We start from the raw sequence: 22,777 nt of genomic DNA, 5'->3' as shown, positions 1-22,777 counted from the left end.
GAGTCGGGCTTTAATAGCCTCTAGCGACCCAAAGACATATGGGTCGCGCAACTAAAGGCCTAAGTCACTTGGAAAGATTAAAAAGCTTAGAATATATTCTCCTATTTAAACTAATAAGAAATTAATTTTTATAATAAATACACATTTGTCCTCACATAGGAGGAATTCTATCTGGTAATAAAAATATCGAGTTGTCGTTAAAAAAAATACCTGGAAATAATATTTATGAAACACTTAGTTGCCAGATGTGCTGATGTTTCTATCAGAATCTGAGCATCTCACTTTATTTTCAATTATCTCCTCGGCAGATTTAAAGATTTGCCGGAGCACCTCAACTGAGGATGCCTCCGCAATTTCGTCTTTGACGGCATAGAACACCTTATTCGAAGGCCCGTCCATTCTATTAGGAATTATTTTAAAGATCACTCGTTTTGACGTGCCTTTGGTCGTCCTAATCTGTCAGGTACTCGTTCTTGAACAGTTCGATGATAATTTTTTCGTGCTAGATTTGGATGACAAATTTGATGTCATCCTTCGATTGCCATGGCTCAAAAAGCATGAGCTATGTATAAACTGGCAGCATCAAGCCGTGACGATGCCTGTCTCTCGTTCATTAGAGGGTCATCTTATGAACGTCTAAGAGCGTTTACAAGCCCTGCAACAATTCAAAAGCAGAAAGTAAATTAAGCGTGAGCCTAAATTTAGAAGATACTAAATACCAAAATATCCATATATTTGAGGTCTGTGAAAAGCCGTCTCCTCACATTGTGAAATCAACTCAAACAGTTGAAGTAAATTTGTTCGAACTGAAGCAAACAAGCATGCAATCATTACTCCGTCCGAGTCGGCGCCTTTTCGTGCAGCACGGTCTTCGCTTGCTGCAGACCGCTGCTGAAGCTGCAGCTGACGTATCTTACACCCGTGGGCTATTCCTGGGCGTTACGAACACGGCGCGCGCTTTCCCTTACCCAAAGCTGTCAGAAAGCGAGACGGAGACGTTACAGATGCTCGTAGAACCGGTGAACAAATTCTTTAGTACGGTAGACTCTCGTGCTATCGACGAGACGAAGGAAATTCCACCAAAAGTGCTCAACGACATGAAGGAGCTTGGGCTTTTCGGCTTGCAAATCCCTGAGGAACTTGAAGGTCTCGGATTGTCGAACACGGGCTACGCACGTGTGTGCGAGGAGATTACAGATGGAAGCCTTGCTGTGACTGTCATGGCGCATCAGTCTATAGGATTGAAAGGAATTTTGCTTAACGGCAACGAGACGCAGAAGGCCAAGTACCTTCCAAAGCTGGCGACTGGTGAACACATTGCAGCCTTTGCTCTCACGGAGCCTTCCAGCGGCTCCGACGCTGGTTCAATCAAGACTCGCGCTACATTGTCGCAAGATAGAAAACATTTTATTCTTAATGGAAGCAAGATCTGGATTAGTAATGGCGGATGGGCCGAAGTCATGACAGTTTTTGCACAGACGGATGTGGATGGCAAGGACAAGGTCACGGCTTTCATTGTCGAGCGATCATTTGGAGGTGTAACTAGTGGCCCACCAGAGGATAAGCTCGGGATTCGTGGCTCCAACACGTGTCAAGTGTTTTTCGACAATTGCAAGGTGCCTATTGAAAACGTGCTTGGTGGTGGCCCTGACATGAAGACTGGAGGTGCTGCTGGCGTTGGCGAAGGTTTCAAGGTGGCGATGAATATCTTAAACAATGGTCGCTTTGGACTTGGTGCGTGCGCTGGATCGTCGCTCCGTCGTGTACTTGGTGTAGCAGCGGAGCATGCCAACTCACGCAAACAATTTGGAGCGCCACTGGCGAACTTTGGACTAATTCAGAAAAAGTTTGGTGTGATGACGTTAGAAGCGTATGCTATTGAGTCCATGGCGTTCATGACCACCGGAATGATTGATCGTGGCGACCCTTCTTGCGAAATAGAGGCGGCCATGTGCAAGGTGTACGGATCGGAAGTGGCATTCACAGGCATCAACGAGTGTATCCAGGTCATGGGGGGCACAGGTTTTATGAAAGAATGGCCGTTCGAGCGCCTCATGCGCGACTGCCGCATTTTGTCCATCTTTGAGGGCACAAATGAAATTCTTCGGATGCTGATTGCTCTGAGCGGAATTCGGGTGGGAAGAGATTCTGTTTTGCTTTGCTGTACTGATGTGTTGGCTCACATTGTTGCTACTTTTGTATTCAGACTGCTGGTGAACGTCTGTCGGCTGTTGGCAAGCTGCTGCAGAACCCGCTGTCTGACCTGTCGGGGGCAGCCAGGGAGATTTCGGATCGTCTTCAGCGCACCTATTCGCCTACTCCTCTCGATGGTGTGCACTCGAGTCTACGACCTTCAGCTGAGCTGCTGCAGAAGCGTACAGTCGAGTTTGGAGATGCCGTTGAAGGCCTATTGCGCAAACACGGGAAGAAGGTCGTGCATGAGCAGATGCAGCTAGAGCGAATTGCCGACTCAGCCATTGCACTATTTGCAATGACCGCCACGATCTCTCGCGCCACAGCTTCGTTAAACGCTGGCGTCAAGTCTGCCGAACATGAAAAGAAACTCACGGCACTGTACTGCGTCCTGACGTCTCGCAAGATCCAGTCCCTCTTGCGTGACATCAAGACGGCCGGCAAGCACGACGAGCAGCTGCGCGAGATAGCGAATGAAGTGCTGAAGGCTGAGAAATATATCCCGAGCCATGCGACGGGCATCAACTGCTAGGTCATTGTCGAAAGGAAGCAAAAGTTTAGATGTGTTCTATCTTTAGCAAGATGTTGAAGCTTCTAATAAACTTGATTTCACTATGAAACGAGAGTGCAAGGAAAAGCGCGTCTCTTTTGTCAAACCTTATCTTCTTGCACTGGACGTCAATGGGCTCGAAGCTGTCCACGAGCAGGTCTATAGAAGCCATGCAGCATCAAACGTTGCTGTATCGGCTGCAGAAGCGCGCATACTCGGTGCTACTGCTGTGGGTGCGCTTTTGGATCGTGGCCAGCGGGGTGGAGCAGTACGAGGAGCTCGTAAGACGCATCGTGAAGCTCGTAAAGAATCGCTTGTATCATTCAGTCGCAGAGAAGCATGCCTCCTTACACGAATTAATCATGACACTTGCAGAGCTTTGGCTTAAAACGTTACGACTGCTGCTAGTACCCGATGTGTTTGCGCGCTATCTCTGTGCGACCTTCATGTTGCACATAATCTATGAGCTGCAGTCCATCGCTCAACAAGTATTGGGCAATGCAGGCCTCAGGCTCACATTTAATGGCCGACACAAATTGAGACTAAGACTACAGCTGAAACATGCCAAATCGTTCCAAGAGCGACAGTCAATTGCCGGAGAGCTCGATAAACTCGAGAATAAGGACAAGTGGCGTAAGAACCCCGCGTCGGGGTTCTTTCTATATAAGCGAGTAATGGATAAAACCCAGATGTACAAAAAACTCAAGACCGAAAATGATATCATGGGACTCATGTTTGCGTTACGAGCAGGACTTCTTAGGAAGCACTGGGGACTTGGCAATCCAAAACTCTACTCGGTCAGCAACGGTAAAGGGATATTAATTAAGCCAAATGACTCGACGATTATACTAATTTATTAATGTACGCGTTGTCTGCAGTTGGAACGAAGCACGTAATTGAAGAGTATCTGGACACGATCGTGCAGTCGATGAATACCGTCCTTCGAGCAAACGAAAAGATCGAAGGGAATAGCGACAAGCTGTCTATTGATAACAAGCTGGCGTTTTTCAGCGAAACACGTCATGCTTATGGCCGTTCTGCATTACTGTTGTCTGGTGGCGGAGCCCATGGATTTTATCACGCTGGGGTGATCAAGGCTCTGGTAGAGAACAACTTGATGCCAAATGTTATTGCTGGATCATCGGCTGGGTCAATACTAGCAGGAGCACTCGCTGTTCGCAATGATGAGGAGGTACTTCGGTTCTTAACTGGTGCAAACGTCAATATGACTTTTCTTAAATTTAACATCTCGGAGCAAGATGTGGCTGACTACGGGCCGTCATTCTTGTCCCCCACGCAAGCATTGCTTTCAAGCGGTGGTTTTGAGCTCCTGCGAAATGCCTTCATCCTACTAAACCGGTACTTAAATAAGCGCTACGTGCTTGATACGAAGACTCTACGTGACTGTTTACGAGGTGCTATGGGTGATTATACCTTTCGTGAGGCCTACGACAGGACGGGTCGAATCGTCAATGTCACGGTTACTCCAATGAATGCTGATGACTATCCTCAATTGCTTAATTATCTTACCGCCCCAAATGTGATTATTTGGTCGGCATCTCTGGCATCGTGTGCAATTCCAAACATATATCGTCCTGTCGAGTTGTTGGCGAAGGACGAGAATGGAAATATTGTACTATACTACCGCGAGGGGCTGAAATGGAGCGATGGCAGCATCGAGTGCGATTTACCGATGGATCGCTTGTCGGAGCTGTTTAACGTGAATCAGTTCATCGTTAGTCAAGTCAATATTCATTACAAGATCGTGTCGGGTCATTCCGTATTCGGAAATGGACAATCCGGCGGCCTCATGCGCTTCTTTAAAAAGCAATTAAAAGCTTACATCAAAAATATTGCAGAATTTGGCTTGAAGACGTCCGTTTTTAAATTCCTCGACATCGGGCTCGTTCCTCTAATCACACAAAAATACGAAGGAGACATAACGATCTGTCCTACCGATCATATTGGTGCCACGACATTGCTACGGACAGTGCTAACCAATCCGACCCAAGAGTCCTACCCAGAGATTTTGTTAGCAGGTGAACGGGCTTGTTGGCCAGCAATCCCGCGAATCCGGACGATGTGTCGTGTTGAGTTCGCTTTAGAGCGGGCAGTGCGTTACTTGCGTGGAGAACAAGCTCTTGAGGACGAGCGTCGGAGCGGACGAAAAGCAATTGGTCGCGTGCCATCGTTTTATACATCTCCAAGCTCCATGAATTTGTCCGATTTGGATCAATCTCCTCCCACAATGCGAGAGGACGCTCCAACCAGCAGCGTGAAACGCTTGCAAAAAGAAAGTTTAGAGGGGAGAACCTCAGCATTTGACTAGCCAACCGCTTGCTGCGTAAAAAATCTATAAATATTGCAAGTGCTGTGAGTCATTTCATTTCGGAGGTCAGAGGTGTCGAATCGTATGACTCAGTTACTGCGCCATAATTATCCAGAGCACTTCATACGAGATCAGTTGCCAACCACAAAAGTAAGTGCATCGAAAAAGCTTGGAACTGGCTCGGGTGCGCAAAATATTTGCCGAATGTAAAAATCTGGTAAGGTTGATATTTTTTCGTGCAGATCGCCAATTTGTGCATGCAGCATGCGTCGTTCTTCCCGTAATGTCCTGATTTTCTCTTCACTGGCTAGGTGAACCACATCCGATACACAGTCCCGCAGCACCAACTCGACCTCGTGGTCACTTTGTATTCGATCATTTCGAGAGTGCTCGCGCTCGGTGGCTTTAGTTGTGTCAATGTGTTGCGCAGCGTTTTGCTGGATCATGTCTAGTTTTTCATTATCTTCCCGAAGCAAGCTATAATTCCTCTCTAATTGAGCTCGTGCATCTATCTCTGCTTCGTATAATTGCCGAAGCTGTCGCCGCTCTGATTCTAAAAGCTCCACTTCACGCTCATGCCGCTGAGCATCCAGCTCCAACTTCTTTAATTGTCTACGCAACACCGCCCTTCTAGCTGTTTGGTCAGCAGCACGGAGCATCCAATCTTCTTCATCGCGCTGGTGCGTTACACGAAGAGATTCCAATAACTTTGTCAGCTCTATCTTAGCGCTCCGTGACTCGGCTTCAACCTTAACCAAATCCTCCTCTTTCCGCTGTAACCAAATTTGTGTCTTTTCTACCTCTCTCGTCAACTCCATTGCTGCTGAACGAAGCTTTTCAATCTTCCCATTTTGATGTTTGCGCTCATTCTCCAAGTCAGCAATCACGGCTGCTTGTTGAACGGACGTGCTCTGCAGCTCTGTCAATCGTTCTGCTAACAGAGCCGCCTTCTCTTCATTGTGCGCCTTCGCTTCCATAAGCTGTTGAACATTCAAACTTTTTTCGTGTAATTGGTGCTTCCACTTTATCGTCTCAAGCGCATGCTGCTGCTCAAGCTGCTTCCTCGCGTGGCACCATTCTAACGTTTTCTGTTCATGATCCGCGACGATGCGCTGGTACAGCGTTTCAAAAAAAGCTAGAGAATCAACACGGAGAAACTGGTGAAATACCGTCTTCATTGCAGGCCCACGAGCTTTTCGCTCGTATACTTCTTCTATAATTTGCATTGTAGCCTGAAAAGCCTTTTCCTTATTAGCAGCACCATCCCATACACCGGCAGCGAGTGGTCGAGTCAGAAATTTATCACGTAGCTTAGCCAGAACTTTTAAGCAAAACTTGCCAGAACGTGTCTGTAGCCGTGCGATATGAGCCGCACGTTGTGACCGCATGTGTTGTTTGAGCTTTTGAAAACATTCAGTCCGCGACGAACCTTCCAAGGAGCGCAACTTGTAGAGTGTTAGCGCTTGCTCTTTAGCGTCCTTATAAATCGCCTGAAACTCAGACTGCGACAAAATCTTTGGACCACCCGCTACTTTATCACTTTCATTTTCGCTATCATCCAAACCAATTTCTTTTTTATCATTGTCTTCCCGTTTCCACTCAGATTTGATCATTTTTGAAGGCTTTTTGCCTGAGGCGGCGTCCATCAGCTGATCATACAAATCCTTTGATGCAGCAAGTGCAGCCTGACAGGTAGCATCTGACACGTACTCCCAGGCAGCCTTAATGTCTGGCACAGCACCGCTATTTAATGTTTCGGTGTAGCACCGAGCAAGACTAGCGATTTGCGGGCCATCTAAAGTCGTGCCCAGTATCTCTTTTGCTGTCACTGAAGACAGCAGGCGACGTCGTATATCGGCCATTTGCTCAACAAATTCGGGTCGAAGCTCAGTATCTGGGAGCTCTGCCGCGCGTCGTAAATTGCTCTCATCGTTTACAGGACGAACCAGTGTAAAACATAGCCGACGACGGAATAAACTACGAATTGACGCACGAATTCGATTCCGTTCTATCTGGCGAGCTCTTCTGCTATTCGAAGCCGTCACACTAACCTTGCGAGCATCCAGAGCCTTCTCTAGGTACTGATTCGCAGTAAGGCTGTTGCCATCGTTTTTCATGTCTAGCAAAAAATCACGCAATAGCCACGCGAACGGTGGAAAATGTGGCGCTAATTCGTGTGATTCCTCTATATCATCACTTAGTAATGACTCTTCTGGACTTGCGCCAACCACTTCGTCCAAGGCCAGAGCCGAGCTATGATGTGCACTCACGCACACGTATTTCGTCAGCTCTGAAACTAAATACAAACGATCTATGGCTCCCTCATCAATTACCCCAATGGTGTTAAATACAAAGAATGAACTGAGCAGCAATCCCAACGAAAAGATCTTGGCATCGTAGCTTTCATCGTTATCCGTGGATGCCATGCCTTCCGTGTCCATGAACAGCACAAGTTGTCCGGCGGGATTGCGCACTGGAGGCTGTGGGGCCCAGAGCCAGATGCCCCTTGTGCACGACTCAGTTGTTGGGCCCACACGGAAACCTTTAGTTTTGGTACACGGCGTACCTTTACTGTCAACACTTGCAGATTCCATGCCAGTACTGATCCAAGGTAAGTCATCTGACCGAGATGCGAGTTGATTAAGAAAGAAGCTCTTGCCCGTCCTAAGAGTGTGGATACTGTCGTTCTCAGCGCGCCGTAGTACAATACAAAGGAGCGAGAAAGCGTACCGGTACTGTCCTGCAAGGCAAATAATTGCCACGGGTTCCTTAAGGCTCTCGAGGAGGCTATTAGATAGGCAAAACTATTAAGATCAATTGCAAAGGCTTACAAAGCGCCCCAATATTTGCGAGCGCAATGAATAACAACCACTCTTTATATATGATTATAATACCTTGCACCTCTGTCAGTCACGCGAAGCCCAATGTTGCTACTTTCGATGAGACACACCGGCATCATGGCGGTTGCCATCAACACTTGGTCAATTATTGATGAAACGGGCAGTTTGATGTACGTCACACGATCACTACGATCTTTAAGGGACATTAACAACAGTGATTAGCGAGCTGGACCACCTTGACGGTCGTGTGCTGATGCATTGAACGTACGCTTACATTACCGAAATGCTCAATCATCGAGCTTGGTATGCTTAAGCACAGCGACCGAAATATATCGTCTAAGTTGTCGTAAGTTCAAAAGGTAAATCGCAAGAAATTTCACTTTTTGAAGGCAATTATTTGTTTTATAGGTTTCACTCTTCGAAGCTTTCTTTAACTTGGTGTAGGTCGAAAGAAACGGGATGATTATGAGCATCAGTAAAAAGCAAGCTATAAGACAAAATCTAGCCAAATGTTGTTTTCAGATAAATGGCGTTTTAAAGTGATTTACACTTATATAAATGCGCGTTCCCTATGCAAGATAACTGCTACGTCGCTTTATCCGCCTAGCCATTGTCAAATTACGTATGCAGGCGATTGAGAAAGTAGGTAAGGTCGCGCACATTCGAAGACGATTTCACTTTGCGCGTACGATAAATCGAATTGAGAGAGTCATCAATAAGTCGCTTCTCAAGCAGCTTCTGACAAGCACCAAATGCTGCAGCTGCTCTGGCACTCCCTTTTGAAGGCATTAAATCGCTTTGAAATTTTTCAAGCTCCAATTCCATTGGCAAATTTAATTCGGCAGTAAACATGCTTTTACCACCAAAGCGAGTTTCCGTGATTGAGTACATCTGCTTATTATCCACAGTAAACAATTGGGTTGGCAGTGACTGGCAAAATTGGTTGATACAAGCAACGCTGCTGTCCAGATCCAACACAGCACCTGTTGACTCAATCTCGATCCTGTGCACCCCTGCTCCCATCAATTCTGCTGCAACAGAGCGCGGCTGTTGCTGAATTGTCTCAACTTTTTCGCGCGAAAACTCAAGTTGGTCGATAACTTTCGCTTCAAGAGTCAATTCTTTGAAGTGCACTTCATGAGACAGGTCTTCCTCTTCAGCCAAAATGTACACGACGCCGTCTTCGTGGCGCGCACGCCCTTTAAGCTGAATTAATCTACGAGCACTTTCAACGCGATCCATGACAACAATTAATGCACACTGAGGAAAATCAATGCCCTCTGCAGATACAGCCGTCGATATTAAAACACGAATTGATCCTGACTCAAACTTTTGCAATATCGTCTCCATTTTGGGCAGCTGGAAGGATGCTGTATCGCTACGCGAGGCTCTTCCTAGGATACTAGCAAAAGGTTCATCCAGCGAATTGTCGTCTGAATTCAAAGCATTTGGTTCTACAGGTAGCTCCTCATTTTCACTCTTCTCAATGCTCTTGGCCGACGCAGCAAACTTGTCATTTAAAAAATCCGACAGCACCCGACATTCTGTACGAGTATTCACAAAGACAATTCCTTGTAGATCCAAACGACTACTTTTGCTGCTCGGAACTGGTTTCTCCTTACCTTCAAAAGAGGCAGATTCTGTTAATATTGTTTCGCCAGAAAGTTCGTTGTCGCTGTCCATGTCGTCACTCTCATCTATCTCAGATCTTGAGGCCCCTTCTACTTCACATTCAACTTCAAAGAGCTGCGCCCTCAAAATCTCCTCAACCTTCTCAACTATTGAGCTGCAAGCGAACTTGCATTTTTCGCGCTTCGCTGCCAGAAGTAGCATAGTTTTGACTGCATCTCTATCCAATCCAAACATACTGCCAGGAATAGTAATAAGCAGAGACGCTGCAATTGCCAAGCGATGAATTTCAAGCTCCACATAACGGTAATAGCACCACGGGCCAAGGCGCTTGTACACAGTGACGCAGTTTTGCATGAACTTTTTCGCAGCTTTATCTAGTTTTGTTTGATCCGAAGACGCATCGCTTTTGCCCTTTCGTATCAGCTTTTCGAGTACTGCCACTGCTTTGACCTCCGCCAATTCCTTTTCAATATTATCATAAATCCAAGCTCCACTAGTCGCATCTACCTCCATCTTCTCCCCATCGATACTCCATGGCTTTTGCACTGGGAACGTTTCGAAGATTATTGGTGCAGCTGCTGCAAATTCGGCGATCTGGCTTCTATCTAGGTCTACTTTCTTCATCTCAGCGTGTAGCTTTTCAGCGCAGTGCCGCGTGGGACAAGCAGTGGTACCGAAGATGCGCGGCATTGAAGACATATTATCTTGGTTAAACATCTTGATAACCTGAGCGTACGGATGACGCTTGGTAACGTGGTGGCACTCATCAAACACCAATAAATTCATTCGACTGAGAGAAACGTAACCCTTAAGTAAAACGTTGCGCACAATCTCGGGCGTGCACACAAATACGCGCGTAAGTTGCATTTCACGCTCCCACTGCATAGCGTCCCACAAGTCTGCACTCTGCCCGTAAAACGAATTTACACGCAAAGTGCTGGTCTGGCGAATTTTGGCAGTGATCTGCACCACCAGCTGGCGCGTTGGGGCCATAAAGAAGGCACGTCTATCGCCCGAATAGTCTTGCTCCGAGAGAAGAGCGATAGCCAAAAATGTCTTACCAATGCCTGTATCGCCTACCATCACTACATTCTTCTCGCGTGCCAGCTCCAGCACCTCGCGCTGAAATGCGCGCAGCTCGACCTGTTCCATTTCTACTTTGTGGTCAACGGGAATGATATTGAAAAGCGAGCTATGATTGGCTAAAACTACCAAATTTTATACAAAGATGATCACTTTTTCGACTTGTTCGATGAGCGCTTACTTCTACCTTTCTTGCCGCCAGCATTGGGGCCGTGCATGCCCGGAGCTGAGATCTTTACAGGGCCAACCATGCAGCTGACAAGCTCGTCGTCAGTTATGCACCGCATTAGCTCGCGCTGAACATCAGTTGGATTTACGTCAGGCTGGGTCTCGTCATCCACCCCGCCATGTGCCTTGTTCACGTCCTTCTCTTCCTTCAAGTTCGACGCAAAGAAAAATTCCATCACCTGTCTAGCTGCCTTTCCCTTCTTTTGACTGCCGGGTGTGAGCTTCACTTTATACTTAAACTTGGTGAGTGATGCATACGGAGCACACATGGGCATTGCAAACAATACAATGTCGTGTGGCATTGGCTCCCCGGTGAATGCGTGAAAAAAGTCGGCCCCTTCCGCCTCTTCCTCCTGCTCGGCAAGAAATTGCTCCTTCTTCTTGCGTTGCTGGCGAATATACTCCTCATTCGTGGCAGATTCATCATCCTCTTCAATCGCGTCTGTCGGTTGCTCCATCAGGTCGACCCCGTGAGTCAACTGTTCGACAATCGGCTCTTTTTCAATGACATGGCCCAGTGCTTCCATACGCAGCCGACGGTCCTCATGATCTTGGTCTGCATACTTTTTCTTCATTTTCTTCATCTTGCTCTTTTTCCCACGAACACTCTTTTTCTGCAGCGGCTGGGCAACCGAAGCCTCGTTCCTCTCTTGCCTTCGCTGCGGAGATGCTTGCTCTCCATCCACAGCGTGTCGCTCGGTGTTTTTCTTCATATCACGACGCTCCTTTGCTGATAATCGTTTCTTTCCGTCGCGTTGTGGCTGCTGCGGAACCGCCGTATCATCGGGATAATTAGTATCGCCATTTATATTTTCATGCTGCCCTGCAATACTGTTTTCCGACGCAAGCTTTGGCGACTTAATTTCTATCTCCTCCGCAAGTGTCTCTTCAGTATACACCTCGAATTCTTGCTGCGATTTTATCTCTCCGCTTCCTCCTTTTTCTTTGATATCTCCACGCAGTTCTCTTTCTTCAACTAGCCCTGTGTGATTACTGATGCAACTCTCGTCAATTCGATACAGAATTGCCAACCCCATCTCGAGTCGCGACGGCTGAATAAAGTTTTTCTTACCTCGAATCATGAAACTTCCCGTTGTTAGGTACTCACCTGTGGGGGCTGACTTCGAGACCTGATCTGCGTGCACCCAATACGCTCCTGAAATCGTCTGGCTAGTCCAAGCATTACTGCGGCACACACTCATGCATCCAGCTTGCTCAAGAGTGGCCACAGGAACCGGTGTAAGTGCTTGCGTCGTGGGATCCTTTATTCTGGCGCGGTTGCGCACCACGCATGTCGCAGCACCATGGAGATCAGCGTGGACGTATACGTCACCTTTGCGCAAATAGCGCTTCACCAGCAACTCGTTTTGGTGAGCATCTTTTCCAGCAACTACCAGATACTTTTCATTCGTGAGAAACCAATGAAATTTTTCAAACCAAAAGATTTTGCGTCTTTGGTAAATAACATTGCGCTTGACTTGCTGCTTTTCCAAAGTCTTTCTAGTATTCTTTTCCGCCAGTGCGATGGCTTTGTCAGTCGCCTCAGTTGCCTTCAATACCTTCTCGCCAACCTTCTTCTTCATTGTGTAGATGTTCCGCGCATTGGCCAACGCCGAAAGTGACAGGTCTATCCAAATTACGTGAGCTTTTTTATCTTCCTCACCAATGCCATCCCCGCCGTCTTTGCCCTCACCATCATCGTCTTCATCACAAAGCAGAATAGCCACTCGGTTGTGCTCAAGATCGAGCTTGTGGATGAGGCTAGCCACAGGGTTACCTTTCTTTTGCTCATAGCGTACAAGTTCCTCCAAACTATTCCAATTCATACCGCTAGCCAACGCGCTGCGAATGACAAGCAATACATTTTCCACGTCCTGCTGATTGGCTTCTATGAGCTGAGCGTGTTGGAAATTTTGATTCTGAGCTTCAAGCAGAAGAGCGAGCTGCTGCTGTTGGTTCTTTCTCAGCTTGGTAAGCTTCATTTCCGCGGCAACTTGAGCACTTTGCTTCGTCACCGCAGCAGTTGCCGCCTCGAAGCACGAAAAGTACTCATCGACTGCCTCGTCAAATGTATTAAAGCTCTTAACCTTCCGGTGCAGGTGCTGAGCATATAAATACGGAGTAAATTCCTCATAAATTTCTGCAGTTGATTCATTCACCGTATCCTTTAAAATGATATATCCGCACTTTTGCGACGCAACCAACGGATTTGTAGCAGAAGAAACATATTCGACATTAGTATTTTCTGCTTCGCCACCATCATCGCTTTGGACAGGAACCAGACCATTCACCGACGTCTGCTCGTGCTGTAGTCTCGCCAGCAACTTCCAACCTTCCTGGATTTCTTTTAGTAAGTCAGTCAGCTTCTCATCTTCGAGTGCCAAGAAGTCTGCTGCGCTCTTGATTTTTAAAGAAGAGGGAATATCCGCGCGTACCAGACAGTGCTCAATTATGACAGGACCCAGCCCTCCAAACGTCGAAGCCTTCATCAAAAGCAGCTGCTTGATGGTCAGCGTTTTCTTCTTCTTTTGCGTCTTGCCCGTCGATGATGGGATTGCAGCCGTAGCGTCTTGCTTTTCAAACCATCCCTTCACAAAATTAGTCAGCTGGTCCATCGTCTGAATACAGTGCTGCTTCTCCTGATCACCCAATAACTGCACGGGGTACTCTTGCCTAACTGCCATTTTGACGTTCTCGTCAAAGCGATGCGTGCGCAGCAGCGAAAGGATTTTGTAAGATCCATCAGTGAGAATGATGTTGCCTGAGGCGTAGAGCTCAAGAATGAGGTGGTACTGAAGCACGTCCTGGCCAAACGTAAATTTTATAACGCGATCACCCTCGAGTTGCGTAAGCGCCGATAATCGCTTGCCACGCAGGTGTTTGCGCAGCTTCATTGTAAATTGGCTTGGAAGTGCACTTCCGGTCTTAGCATCACGCGCATACTTGCTCGTGTGAAAGCGTACGCCCGACTCAAGCAGCAGAAAAACCTTAGGAAATGGAGGCTGGTGCAGCTTTAGGATATACGTTTTGGCCGCACCGCTTTCACCTTGGCCTTGAACGTCGTAGATGTTCGTTACACGCATGTTGACAACGTTAACGCGGATACTTCCCACCATCGCATGGATATCGTCGATGGACATCCGCATCTTCTTCATGGTGCTTGGCTCGTGGATTCGACTAATCTTATTGTGTAAAACATATTAGCAATTTAGTTTGGGAATCCTTACAGATTTTTGGCAAAATTCCCTTATTCTGCATTGAGCAGCCATCATATAGGTTAGGGGACGAGATGATAGCCGTTACAGCGAGAAGCCCGCCATCCTGTTTAATTTCTCTCTTTTTTTAAGAAAAAACGCACACAAACTAAAATATGTTTACTTAAGGGTGGGCGATTACTTAAGTGAAGTAATTGGACCTTGGTTCACATTGTGACCCACCCTTCTGTGTATGATGCACATAGGTGCATTCACATTGGAAGGGATGACCCCGTTACACCCTCCCAAACCCAAAAAGGAAACCCTGTTTGCTGGGAGGGTTAACCCGAAGGGAAGTGACACAACGAGTCCGTCGCGCTGGCACCCACTCACGCAGAACAACCGCAGCGACCACAATGACGACCGACCCCAAGACGCCCCCAGGGAACTCGCAGACCACGACTGTAACGGAGCACTAAGACTTGTACTGCTTCAGTACAAGTCCACTTCGCACTGCTTCAGTTGCGAGTGGTGCCGTACGTTAATTGACGTACACTGTACGTGCAGAGGAAGACTTCTCTTAAGGCAACTAGACTTAAGAGGGTAAAATGAAAACTGTATTAAATATAATTAAGTGTCTTGTTCTATCTTTGTAAATGCTAACTTAATTATAATCTAATACCAAACATGTAAATGAATTCTTATCTCTATCTTATCTGTAACTCTCTCTTTGATTACTCCTACAGCTGATAAGTCTGCGGAATAAATAGATATAATGGCCTATACCTATTTATAGATAAGAATTCTGAATATTACTATATAAAGTAATATCCTCCAAATATTATCTACCTTTTAGAATATACATTAGTTAACAACATTTAAGTGTTAATTTCATGTAACGATACACCCCGTTACATCACCCTCACCAAGAATCGAACCGGGACCTGTCGCACCCAAAGCGAGAATCATACCACTAGACCACGAGGCCATCCCAGCTCATACAAATCGCTGCGATTTTACAGCATATAGGACAAAGTGTGATGTCCAGAGCACCATCTCATCATCAATGCAACAAGATCTTCCCAATTTAGTCTTCTTCCGGCAACCCTATCTTGCAACCCTTAAACGACAATCACTCTGAGTGTCATTGGATGGAGTGGTCGTCATGTGACCACTTCATTTTTGTAACGATGTTGATTGGTCAGATTCATCGTTTTAAATTCCATCGCATGAAGAATCAACTCATGCGGGGTGACGATAGTGCTGCGCCTTCGGCTGCGGTTCGTGCAGCCGCGGTGACGCACTGTTATCTCTTGCGGCAGGTGGTACGTCTGCCGTAGTGTCTTCCACTCGCACAACACTAGATGTTGCGAGTGCACGTGGTGATTTACCACGTGAATACGACCCTTTTTCGGAGGTCGACTACGAATGCGAGTCGGATGAAATGGCCGACTCGGGGAGAATGGAACAGTCGCCTGATATCCGTCAGGCGGCTGACTATGAGCCTTCGAATGAGAGGGCTCATTCTGATAGACGAGTAAATAGTCTATCTGGATCCGACAATGAGGATGATCCCTCATCGCCCGTTCCGTCTCCCGTCGGTCACCTGCACGCGTCTCTGTGCAAGGTAACGACGATGGCGTAAGCTATCGTAAAAAAAGTTCTTGTGGTACCCCTGCTTCAGTGGGTACCACTCAAGGGAGTAAAGACAGTAAAATGTATCATCTCGCCCCTTAAAAGAAGCCGTGGCTTTTGCCAGAAAGGCTTATCAATAGCTTGTCTGAAGATACTACTCCTCACAATAAACATCCCTTATTTATTGCGACAAAGCTACATGGCCTTGATCCCAGCGCGAAGAACTTTCGCGCTGAGGAAGATTTCTATCTCGATGCTTTTCTTAAGCATCGATAATATAGTGGCAACAACAAGCGAGATAAAGTCTCGCTTATGCAAGCTTGGAGTGCGTTCATTCGCAATGTTAAAGACATTGGACGCGAAGCTAAGCTTCAAAGACTCAACGCGATTCGCGTTAAGTTTGAGAAACGAACTCCAACCGGTGCAAAGTATAAATTGCATCGGTTGTCACGTGAGGCTGGGCTTCCATGCCTCACGTGGGGTGATCCCTGTCCGTGTTGTGTTGACAGCTCGAAGAGGGTAAAAGGGGATGTCTATTCCCTTTCTTCGCCCTGGGGAAGGGCTCGCATCTCTATTGAGATGCGCGATGCAATTGACGTTTTGCAATCGATTAAGAGGCGCCAGGGGGGCGCGTGTTTTCCGATGGACCTTCTGATTTATCGGTAGGTCTCGTCATACTGATGGACGAGGCCCTCAAAGTCAACAATCAGCTGGGAACGAGGCTCCCAGCTGTCATGCGAAGGTGGATATCCACGCTAGCGAACAAGATAACTTTTTCGCTGCCCCTTCACATCACGGTAGCTCTGGATACGTTCCACAAGGAAATGCTGACCACCGTGGGAATCCACCAATGGTTGTGGTGGAGGAGGCAAAATTAGATCCGAACCGTATGTTGGATCTAATGTCAAGGATCGACAAAATCGATCACTTCCTCCATGATTTGGAGGAGGGACGGGAGCACGAGCGCGGCAAGCGTCGCTCGTTGGAGCAGACTGTGCAGGCTCACCATATCGAGGATGACCGTTCGAAGTGTGCGTACTCCATGTTGGAGTACGAGCGGGAGTATCATGCTGTTCGCGATGAGCTGTCGTCAGCTCATCGTAGTTTCGAGGATATTCGGAACCGGCATGAGAAACTTCAGGTTCAATATGAGAACCTGGTTCGCGATCACAAAAACTTTTGGGGATTTTTGAAAAGGGTGGTCAAATCTGTCCTCGGAAGAAGCCTCGTACTGGTGGTACGGGCGGAGCCGACCAACGTAAAACGTAGGATGCGTTCGCATCCTACGTGGCAATTCTATTGTGTACGCATTGCCTCTGCGATGTAGGACACGGAATGGCCCAATGAACTTGGGTAGTAGTTTACTGCTACCCACTTAGTGACTACGCTCTTAGATAAGTTTACCGTAGAGAGTAGTACTAGGTCATTAATTTTGAATGAAACAATATTTGCTCTTCCATGATGGTCTGCGTTTTGATTCTGACGGTGCACTGCGTTAGCAATGGAATCCTGTAAAAAAAGGACTACTGATCTCGAGCCAGCAGAAACAACTATGCTAACTCATTTGTTTTGTCTTTTTCAGTACGCTTTGCGCGTACAGCCATGAGATCGTTCTCATCTTCGATATCGATTTCTTCGAAATCGACATCACTCGTGTCGTTGTTAATTTCGACGCGTTATGAGCATGAGCCAGAATTGGATTTGCTCGTGCGAGTCCACCCCGCCCCCTTAAACTAGAGGATCCCTCTAATTGGGTGACTATGCGAGGATGGCGTAAGCCATTCACAAAGAACGTTGTATGCGTTGTAGACGCATGCACCGAATTATTGATGGCGAATTCGACCATCGGTAAAAACTCGCTCCAATTCGGATACGATTGGACGTAACCTCGAAGTATCTCTTCGAGGACGCGATTTACGCGTTCTGTTTGACCATCCGTTTCTGGGTGATCGGATGTTGACATAGTCAGCCGTGTTCCGAGAGATCGGAACACGGATTGCCAGAACTCCGCCGTGAACCGTAAATCTCTATCCGAGACCAGTTCACGGGTAAACAGTGCAGTTTGAATATCGTGTCGATAAAGAACGGGCACAACCCGGAGCCAGGATCAGTTCTGGTACTGCAACAAGATGTACCATCTTGCTATATCTGTTTACAAAAACAAGGATTCCATTATTTTTGTGACGGCTTCATGAAATCCGAAGACGAAGTCCATAGATATGGACTGCCAACATTCTGCCGGAAGTGGGAAAGTTTTGAAAGGTGCAAAAGATGAAGGGCTAGGCTTCATCCGTCGACATACCTCGCAAGCACGAAAGTACCTGCGCACGAAGTGATACTAACGGGACCAGTAAAAGTCGCGACTTACTGTGAGACAAGTTTTTTCATGTCCACGATGCCCACTTGTTGGTGCATCGTGACACTCATACATGATGCGCTAGCGCAAATCATTGTGAGTAGGGACGACAACACGTGGAATGTCGTTGGCAACGGCTATGTAGTACAGTAAGTCGTTGCGGGTTGTGTATCGATCGGACGACAATCGGTATAAAGCCGGTAAATCTTTAAAAGATTTATTAAATGAATTCATGAGATGATCGATTAAATGGAGAAGGTCTTTATCTTCTGTGTAGGCTTTTTTATGTCATCAAACAGAGGTGATGATGGAACACTTGTAATGAGTGTTGCAACAGTGGGATTATTTTCACTGCTCGAGTGCACAGCCGGCTCGAAATCGGGTCAGCGTGATAACGCATTAGCGACGACATTAAGTCGTTCTAGTTTATATTCTACGAAGAAATTATTCTCCGTAAAGAAGGATAGCCACCTCGCCATTCTTTGCGAGAGGTGTGGACTGTTTAGGGCCGTGCGTAATGACGCATGGTCCGTGTCCGAGTACATACAATAAAATGTCTCGTCTTACCCTGAGAAAAAGCCGTGGCTTTACCCGAACGGCTAGTCAGTAACTTGTCTGGAGAGACAACTCCTCACAATTAATATCCTTTATTTATTGCGGCAAAGCTACATGGCCTGGATCCCAGCGCGAAGAACTTTTGCGCTAAGGAAGATTTTTACCTCGATGGTTTTCTTAAGCATCGATGGTATAGTGGCAACAACAAGCGAGATAAAATCTCGTTAATGCAAGCCTGAAGCGCGTTTTTTTCCAATGTCAAAGACATTGGATGCGGCTTCAAAGTCCTAACGCAATTCGCGTTAAGTTTGAGAAACGAATCCAACCGGTGCAAGGTTTAAAATTGCACCGGTCGTCTCGTGAGGCAGGACTTCCATGCCTCACGTAGGGCGACCCGTGTCCATGTTGTGTCGACAATACGAAACGAGTGAAAGGAGATGAATACTCCCTTTCTTCCCCCTGGGGAAGGGCTCGCATCTCTATTGAGATGCCGATGCGATTGACGTTTTTTGCAATAGATTTACACGCGCCAGGGGCGCGCGTTTTTCAATGGACCCTCTAATCCATCTGATGAGTCTCGTTATACTAACAGACGAGGCCCTCAACGTCAATAACCAGCTGGGAACGAGGCCCCCATCTGTCATGCGAAGGTGAATAACCGCGCTAGTTAACCAGATAACTCATTCGCTGCCCCTTCACATCACGGTGGTTTTGAATACGTTCCACAAGGAATCGTTGGCCACCGCGGAAATCGACCAATGGTTGTGGTGGAGGAGGTAAAAATAGATCCGAACCGTGTGTCGGATCAAGGGTCGAAGTCGACAAACGCGACCGCTACCTCCATGTATTGGAGGACGGTCTTGAACACGAGCGCGGTAAGCGTCACTCGTTGGAGCAGACGATGCAGGCTCACTATATCGAACGGTTGGAAAACCGTTCGGAGAGTGCGTACTCAATGTTGGAGTACGACCGGAAATATCACGCTCTTCGTGATGAGCTGTCGTCAGCTTATCGCAGTTTCGAGGATCTTCGGAACCGACAGGAGAATCTCCAGATTCAGCATGAGAATCTGGTTCGTGACCACAAGAATCTTTTAGGGATTCTTGAAAAGGGTGGTCAGATCCGTCCTTGGGAGAAACCGTGTACTGACGGTACGGGCGGAGCCGACCAAAGTAAAACATAGGATGCGTTTGCATTCTACGTGGCAATTCTGTTGTGTACGCATTGCCTCCGCGATTCAGTTCACGGAATGGCCCAATGAACTTGGGTAGTAGTTTACTGCTACCCACTTAGTGACTACGCTCTTAGATAAGTTTACCGTAGAGAGTAGTACTAGGTCATTAATTTTGAATGAAACAATATTTGCTCTTCCATGATGGTCTGCGTTTTGATTCTGACGGTGCACTGCGTTAGCAATGGAATCCTGTAAAAAAAGGACTACTGATCTCGAGCCAGCAGAAACAACTATGCTAACTCATTTGTTTTGTCTTTTTCAGTACGCTTTGCGCGTACAGCCATGAGATCGTTCTCATCTTCGATATCGATTTCTTCGAAATCGACATCACTCGTGTCGTTGTTAATTTCGACGCGTTATGAGCATGAGCCAGAATTGGATTTGCTCGTGCGAGTCCACCCCGCCCCCTTAAACTAGAGGATCCCTCTAATTGGGTGACTATGCGAGGATGGCGTAAGCCATTCACAAAGAACGTTGTATGCGTTGTAGACGCATGCACCGAATTATTGATGGCGAATTCGACCATCGGTAAGAACTCGCTCCAATTCGGATACGATTGGACGTAACCTCGAAGCATCTCTTCGAGGACGCGATTTACGCGTTCTGTTTGACCATCCGTTTCTGGGTGATCGGATGTTAACATAGTCAGCCGTGTTCCGAGAGATCGGAACACGGATTGCCAGAACTCCACCGTGAATCTCGGATCTCTATCCGAGACCAATTCACGGAGTAACTCATGGAGTTTGAATACCGTGTCGATAAAGACACGGGCACAACCCGGAGCCGTAATCGACTCTGGTACCGCAGCAAGGTGTACCATCTTGCTGAATCTGTCTACAGAAACAAAGATTCCATTGTTTTTGTGGTCGTCTTCAGGAAATCCGAAGACGAAGTCCATAGATACGGACTGCCAACACTCTGCCGGAAGTGGTAGAGGTTGAAGAGGTGCACGGGATGAAGGGCTAGGCTTCACCCGTTGACAAACCTCGCAAGCACGAATGAACTTGCGCACAAATGGATACTGGCGGGGCCAGTAAAAGTAGCGACTTACTGTGAGGTAAGTTTTCTCACGTCCACGATGTCCACTTGTTGGAGCATCGTGACACTCATACATGATGCGCAAGCGCAAATCATTGTGAGTCGGGACGACGACACGTGGAGTGTCGCCGGTAACGGCTGTGTAATACAATAAGCCGTTACGTGTTGTGTATCGATCGGATGACGATCGATATAAAGCCGGTAGATCTTTAAAAGATTTATCGGATGGATTCATTAAATGATCCATCAAACATAGAAGGTCCTTATCTTCTTTGTAGGCTTCTTTATATCATCAACTGAGTTTGATGACGGAACACACGTAGTGAGTATTGCAACAGTAAGATTACTTTCACTGTTGGGGTAATCACACTGTGATCTAGTGCAGTTGTGCTAACGACCGTACCACAAGTGAGGCCATCGCAGTCACTCGTAGTAAATCCACACGCTTGTGGACGCTCCAAAACGTTCATCAGATGGCCATTTGATGAACAAGTGGCAGGCAACTTTACCAATCGATGCTACTGACCCCGTCCATTTTTTGGCGGTCCGCCTCGCTGTTGCGAGTTCGCAACAACATCGGATCCGCGACCGTTGCCCTTTTTGGCATACGGTCCAAATTACGTTCAGTACCTTTCGGTGCTGGACGTGGGGCACTACACTCATGAGCATAGTATCCTAACTTTTGACAGCGATTGCTCATCTGCAATCGCTTGTTGTTCGAAAAAGCGAGGTTTCTCGCTTTCGACATAAGAGAGGTCCATAGGTTCTGGACCTTCAAGCTCGTGTCGTCTTGGAGGACGATACGATGACGAACTAGCTTGAGCCTGTCTCAAGCTAAGGTCCTCCTGTTCCGCAACGGATATTGCTTCTTCAAGCGTATCCAGTTCCAAGCGGAACAGGTGGGTCTTTTCGGGACCATCCATAAGACCTTGCATGAACACAGTAATCAACGTGTGTTCATGAACTGGGTTATTTGTGATACAACTCGCTAAGAGTCGTATGTGCTGGGCATATGCGTGCACATCACGCTTGCCTTGCTTGAGTTTCAGAAGCTCTGAACGAGCTCTGAACTCAGCCCTTGGTGGTTCAAACGTCTGTTTGAGTCGGGTTTCAAAAGCCTCTAGCGACTTAAACACGTATGGGTCGCGCAACTTAAAGCCCAATACCCAAGTTTTGGCACGACCTGCCAGATTTGATTGAGTGAATGCGACTTGCATTTGCTCATCGATGATGTGACGTGCCTTATGGCATCGTCCAACTCGACAAACTATCTCAAGAGGGAGTCTTCTCCGACTCCCTATACTTAGAGATGTCAATCTTTAAACTTTCGGGACGACGCGTGTGCGTCATCCCAGGTACAGGGGTCTGTACCTTTTGTAACCTCGACATTTCCGCCTGTTGAGAGCCTTGCTGAATCAGCAAGGCTATTTTTTCCTCATCTCGTCAAGTTCATGTTGTATGATTTTGGCGATGGTTGAATGGAGGGCATCTCTGTCTAAGTTGGACAGCAATGCCAAGATTGCATCGTTTCCTACGGTTGAACTCATTCGTTCAACCGCACTCCTTTCTATGTCACTTTGAAAGGAGTAGCTTTCAGGGGAAACGTGATGCGTATTCCGACTATCATCTAACATGTCCATGTTAGATGTGGGGAATGTGGTCCTTGGACGGACTACAAAGTGCTACCAAGTGTAACGGGGCACTACTACTTGTACTGCTTCAGTACAAGTCCACTTCGCACTGCTTCAGTTGCGAGTGGTGCCTTACAATAATTGACGTACACTGTACGTGCAGAGGAAGACTTCTCTTAAGGCAACTAGACTTAAGAGGTAAAATGAAAACTGTATTAAATATAATTAAGTGTCTCTTGTTCTATCTTTGTAAATGCTAACTTAATTATAATCTAATAC

General features: G+C 47.0%; 5 protein-coding genes across 5 annotated transcripts; 2 read left to right on the top strand and 3 right to left on the bottom strand.

The window, feature by feature from the left end:
* Window positions 1-821: 821 nt before the first annotated feature.
* Window positions 822-2,813, top strand: CCR75_006042 (uncharacterized protein; the record flags this gene model as incomplete). The annotated part of the gene is made up of 2 exons (XM_067964114.1): window positions 822-2,135; window positions 2,207-2,813. 2 exons carry the CDS (start codon window positions 822-824, stop codon window positions 2,723-2,725), a joined length of 1,833 nt encoding a protein of 610 aa, XP_067822197.1. The 3' UTR covers window positions 2,726-2,813.
* Window positions 2,814-2,913: 100 nt separating this feature from the next.
* CCR75_006043 (uncharacterized protein) lies at window positions 2,914-5,072 on the top strand (the record flags this gene model as incomplete). Its single annotated transcript, XM_067964115.1, has 2 exons — window positions 2,914-3,550; window positions 3,622-5,072. The coding sequence occupies 2 exons, from the start codon at window positions 2,914-2,916 to the stop codon at window positions 5,070-5,072; spliced, it is 2,088 nt and encodes a 695-aa protein (XP_067822196.1).
* Window positions 5,073-5,203: 131 nt separating this feature from the next.
* On the bottom strand, window positions 5,204-8,031 carry CCR75_006044 (uncharacterized protein; the record flags this gene model as incomplete). Its single annotated transcript, XM_067964116.1, has 2 exons — window positions 5,204-7,859; window positions 7,967-8,031. The coding sequence occupies 2 exons, from the start codon at window positions 8,029-8,031 to the stop codon at window positions 5,204-5,206; spliced, it is 2,721 nt and encodes a 906-aa protein (XP_067822193.1).
* Window positions 8,032-8,530: 499 nt separating this feature from the next.
* On the bottom strand, window positions 8,531-10,696 carry CCR75_006045 (uncharacterized protein; the record flags this gene model as incomplete). The annotated part of the gene is made up of 1 exon (XM_067964117.1): window positions 8,531-10,696. The coding sequence occupies one exon, from the start codon at window positions 10,694-10,696 to the stop codon at window positions 8,531-8,533; it is 2,166 nt and encodes a 721-aa protein (XP_067822043.1).
* Window positions 10,697-10,776: 80 nt separating this feature from the next.
* Window positions 10,777-14,010, bottom strand: CCR75_006046 (uncharacterized protein; the record flags this gene model as incomplete). The annotated part of the gene is made up of 1 exon (XM_067964118.1): window positions 10,777-14,010. The coding sequence occupies one exon, from the start codon at window positions 14,008-14,010 to the stop codon at window positions 10,777-10,779; it is 3,234 nt and encodes a 1,077-aa protein (XP_067822195.1).
* Window positions 14,011-22,777: the final 8,767 nt, after the last annotated feature.

Source organism: Bremia lactucae, assembly GCF_004359215.1.
Source record: "Bremia lactucae strain SF5 chromosome Unknown BlacSF5_NotPlaced_18_SHOA01000004.1_1233567bp, whole genome shotgun sequence".
NCBI classification, from domain to species: Eukaryota; Oomycota; class Peronosporomycetes; order Peronosporales; family Peronosporaceae; genus Bremia; species Bremia lactucae.
This window is presented reverse-complemented; position numbering and strand designations above follow the sequence as displayed.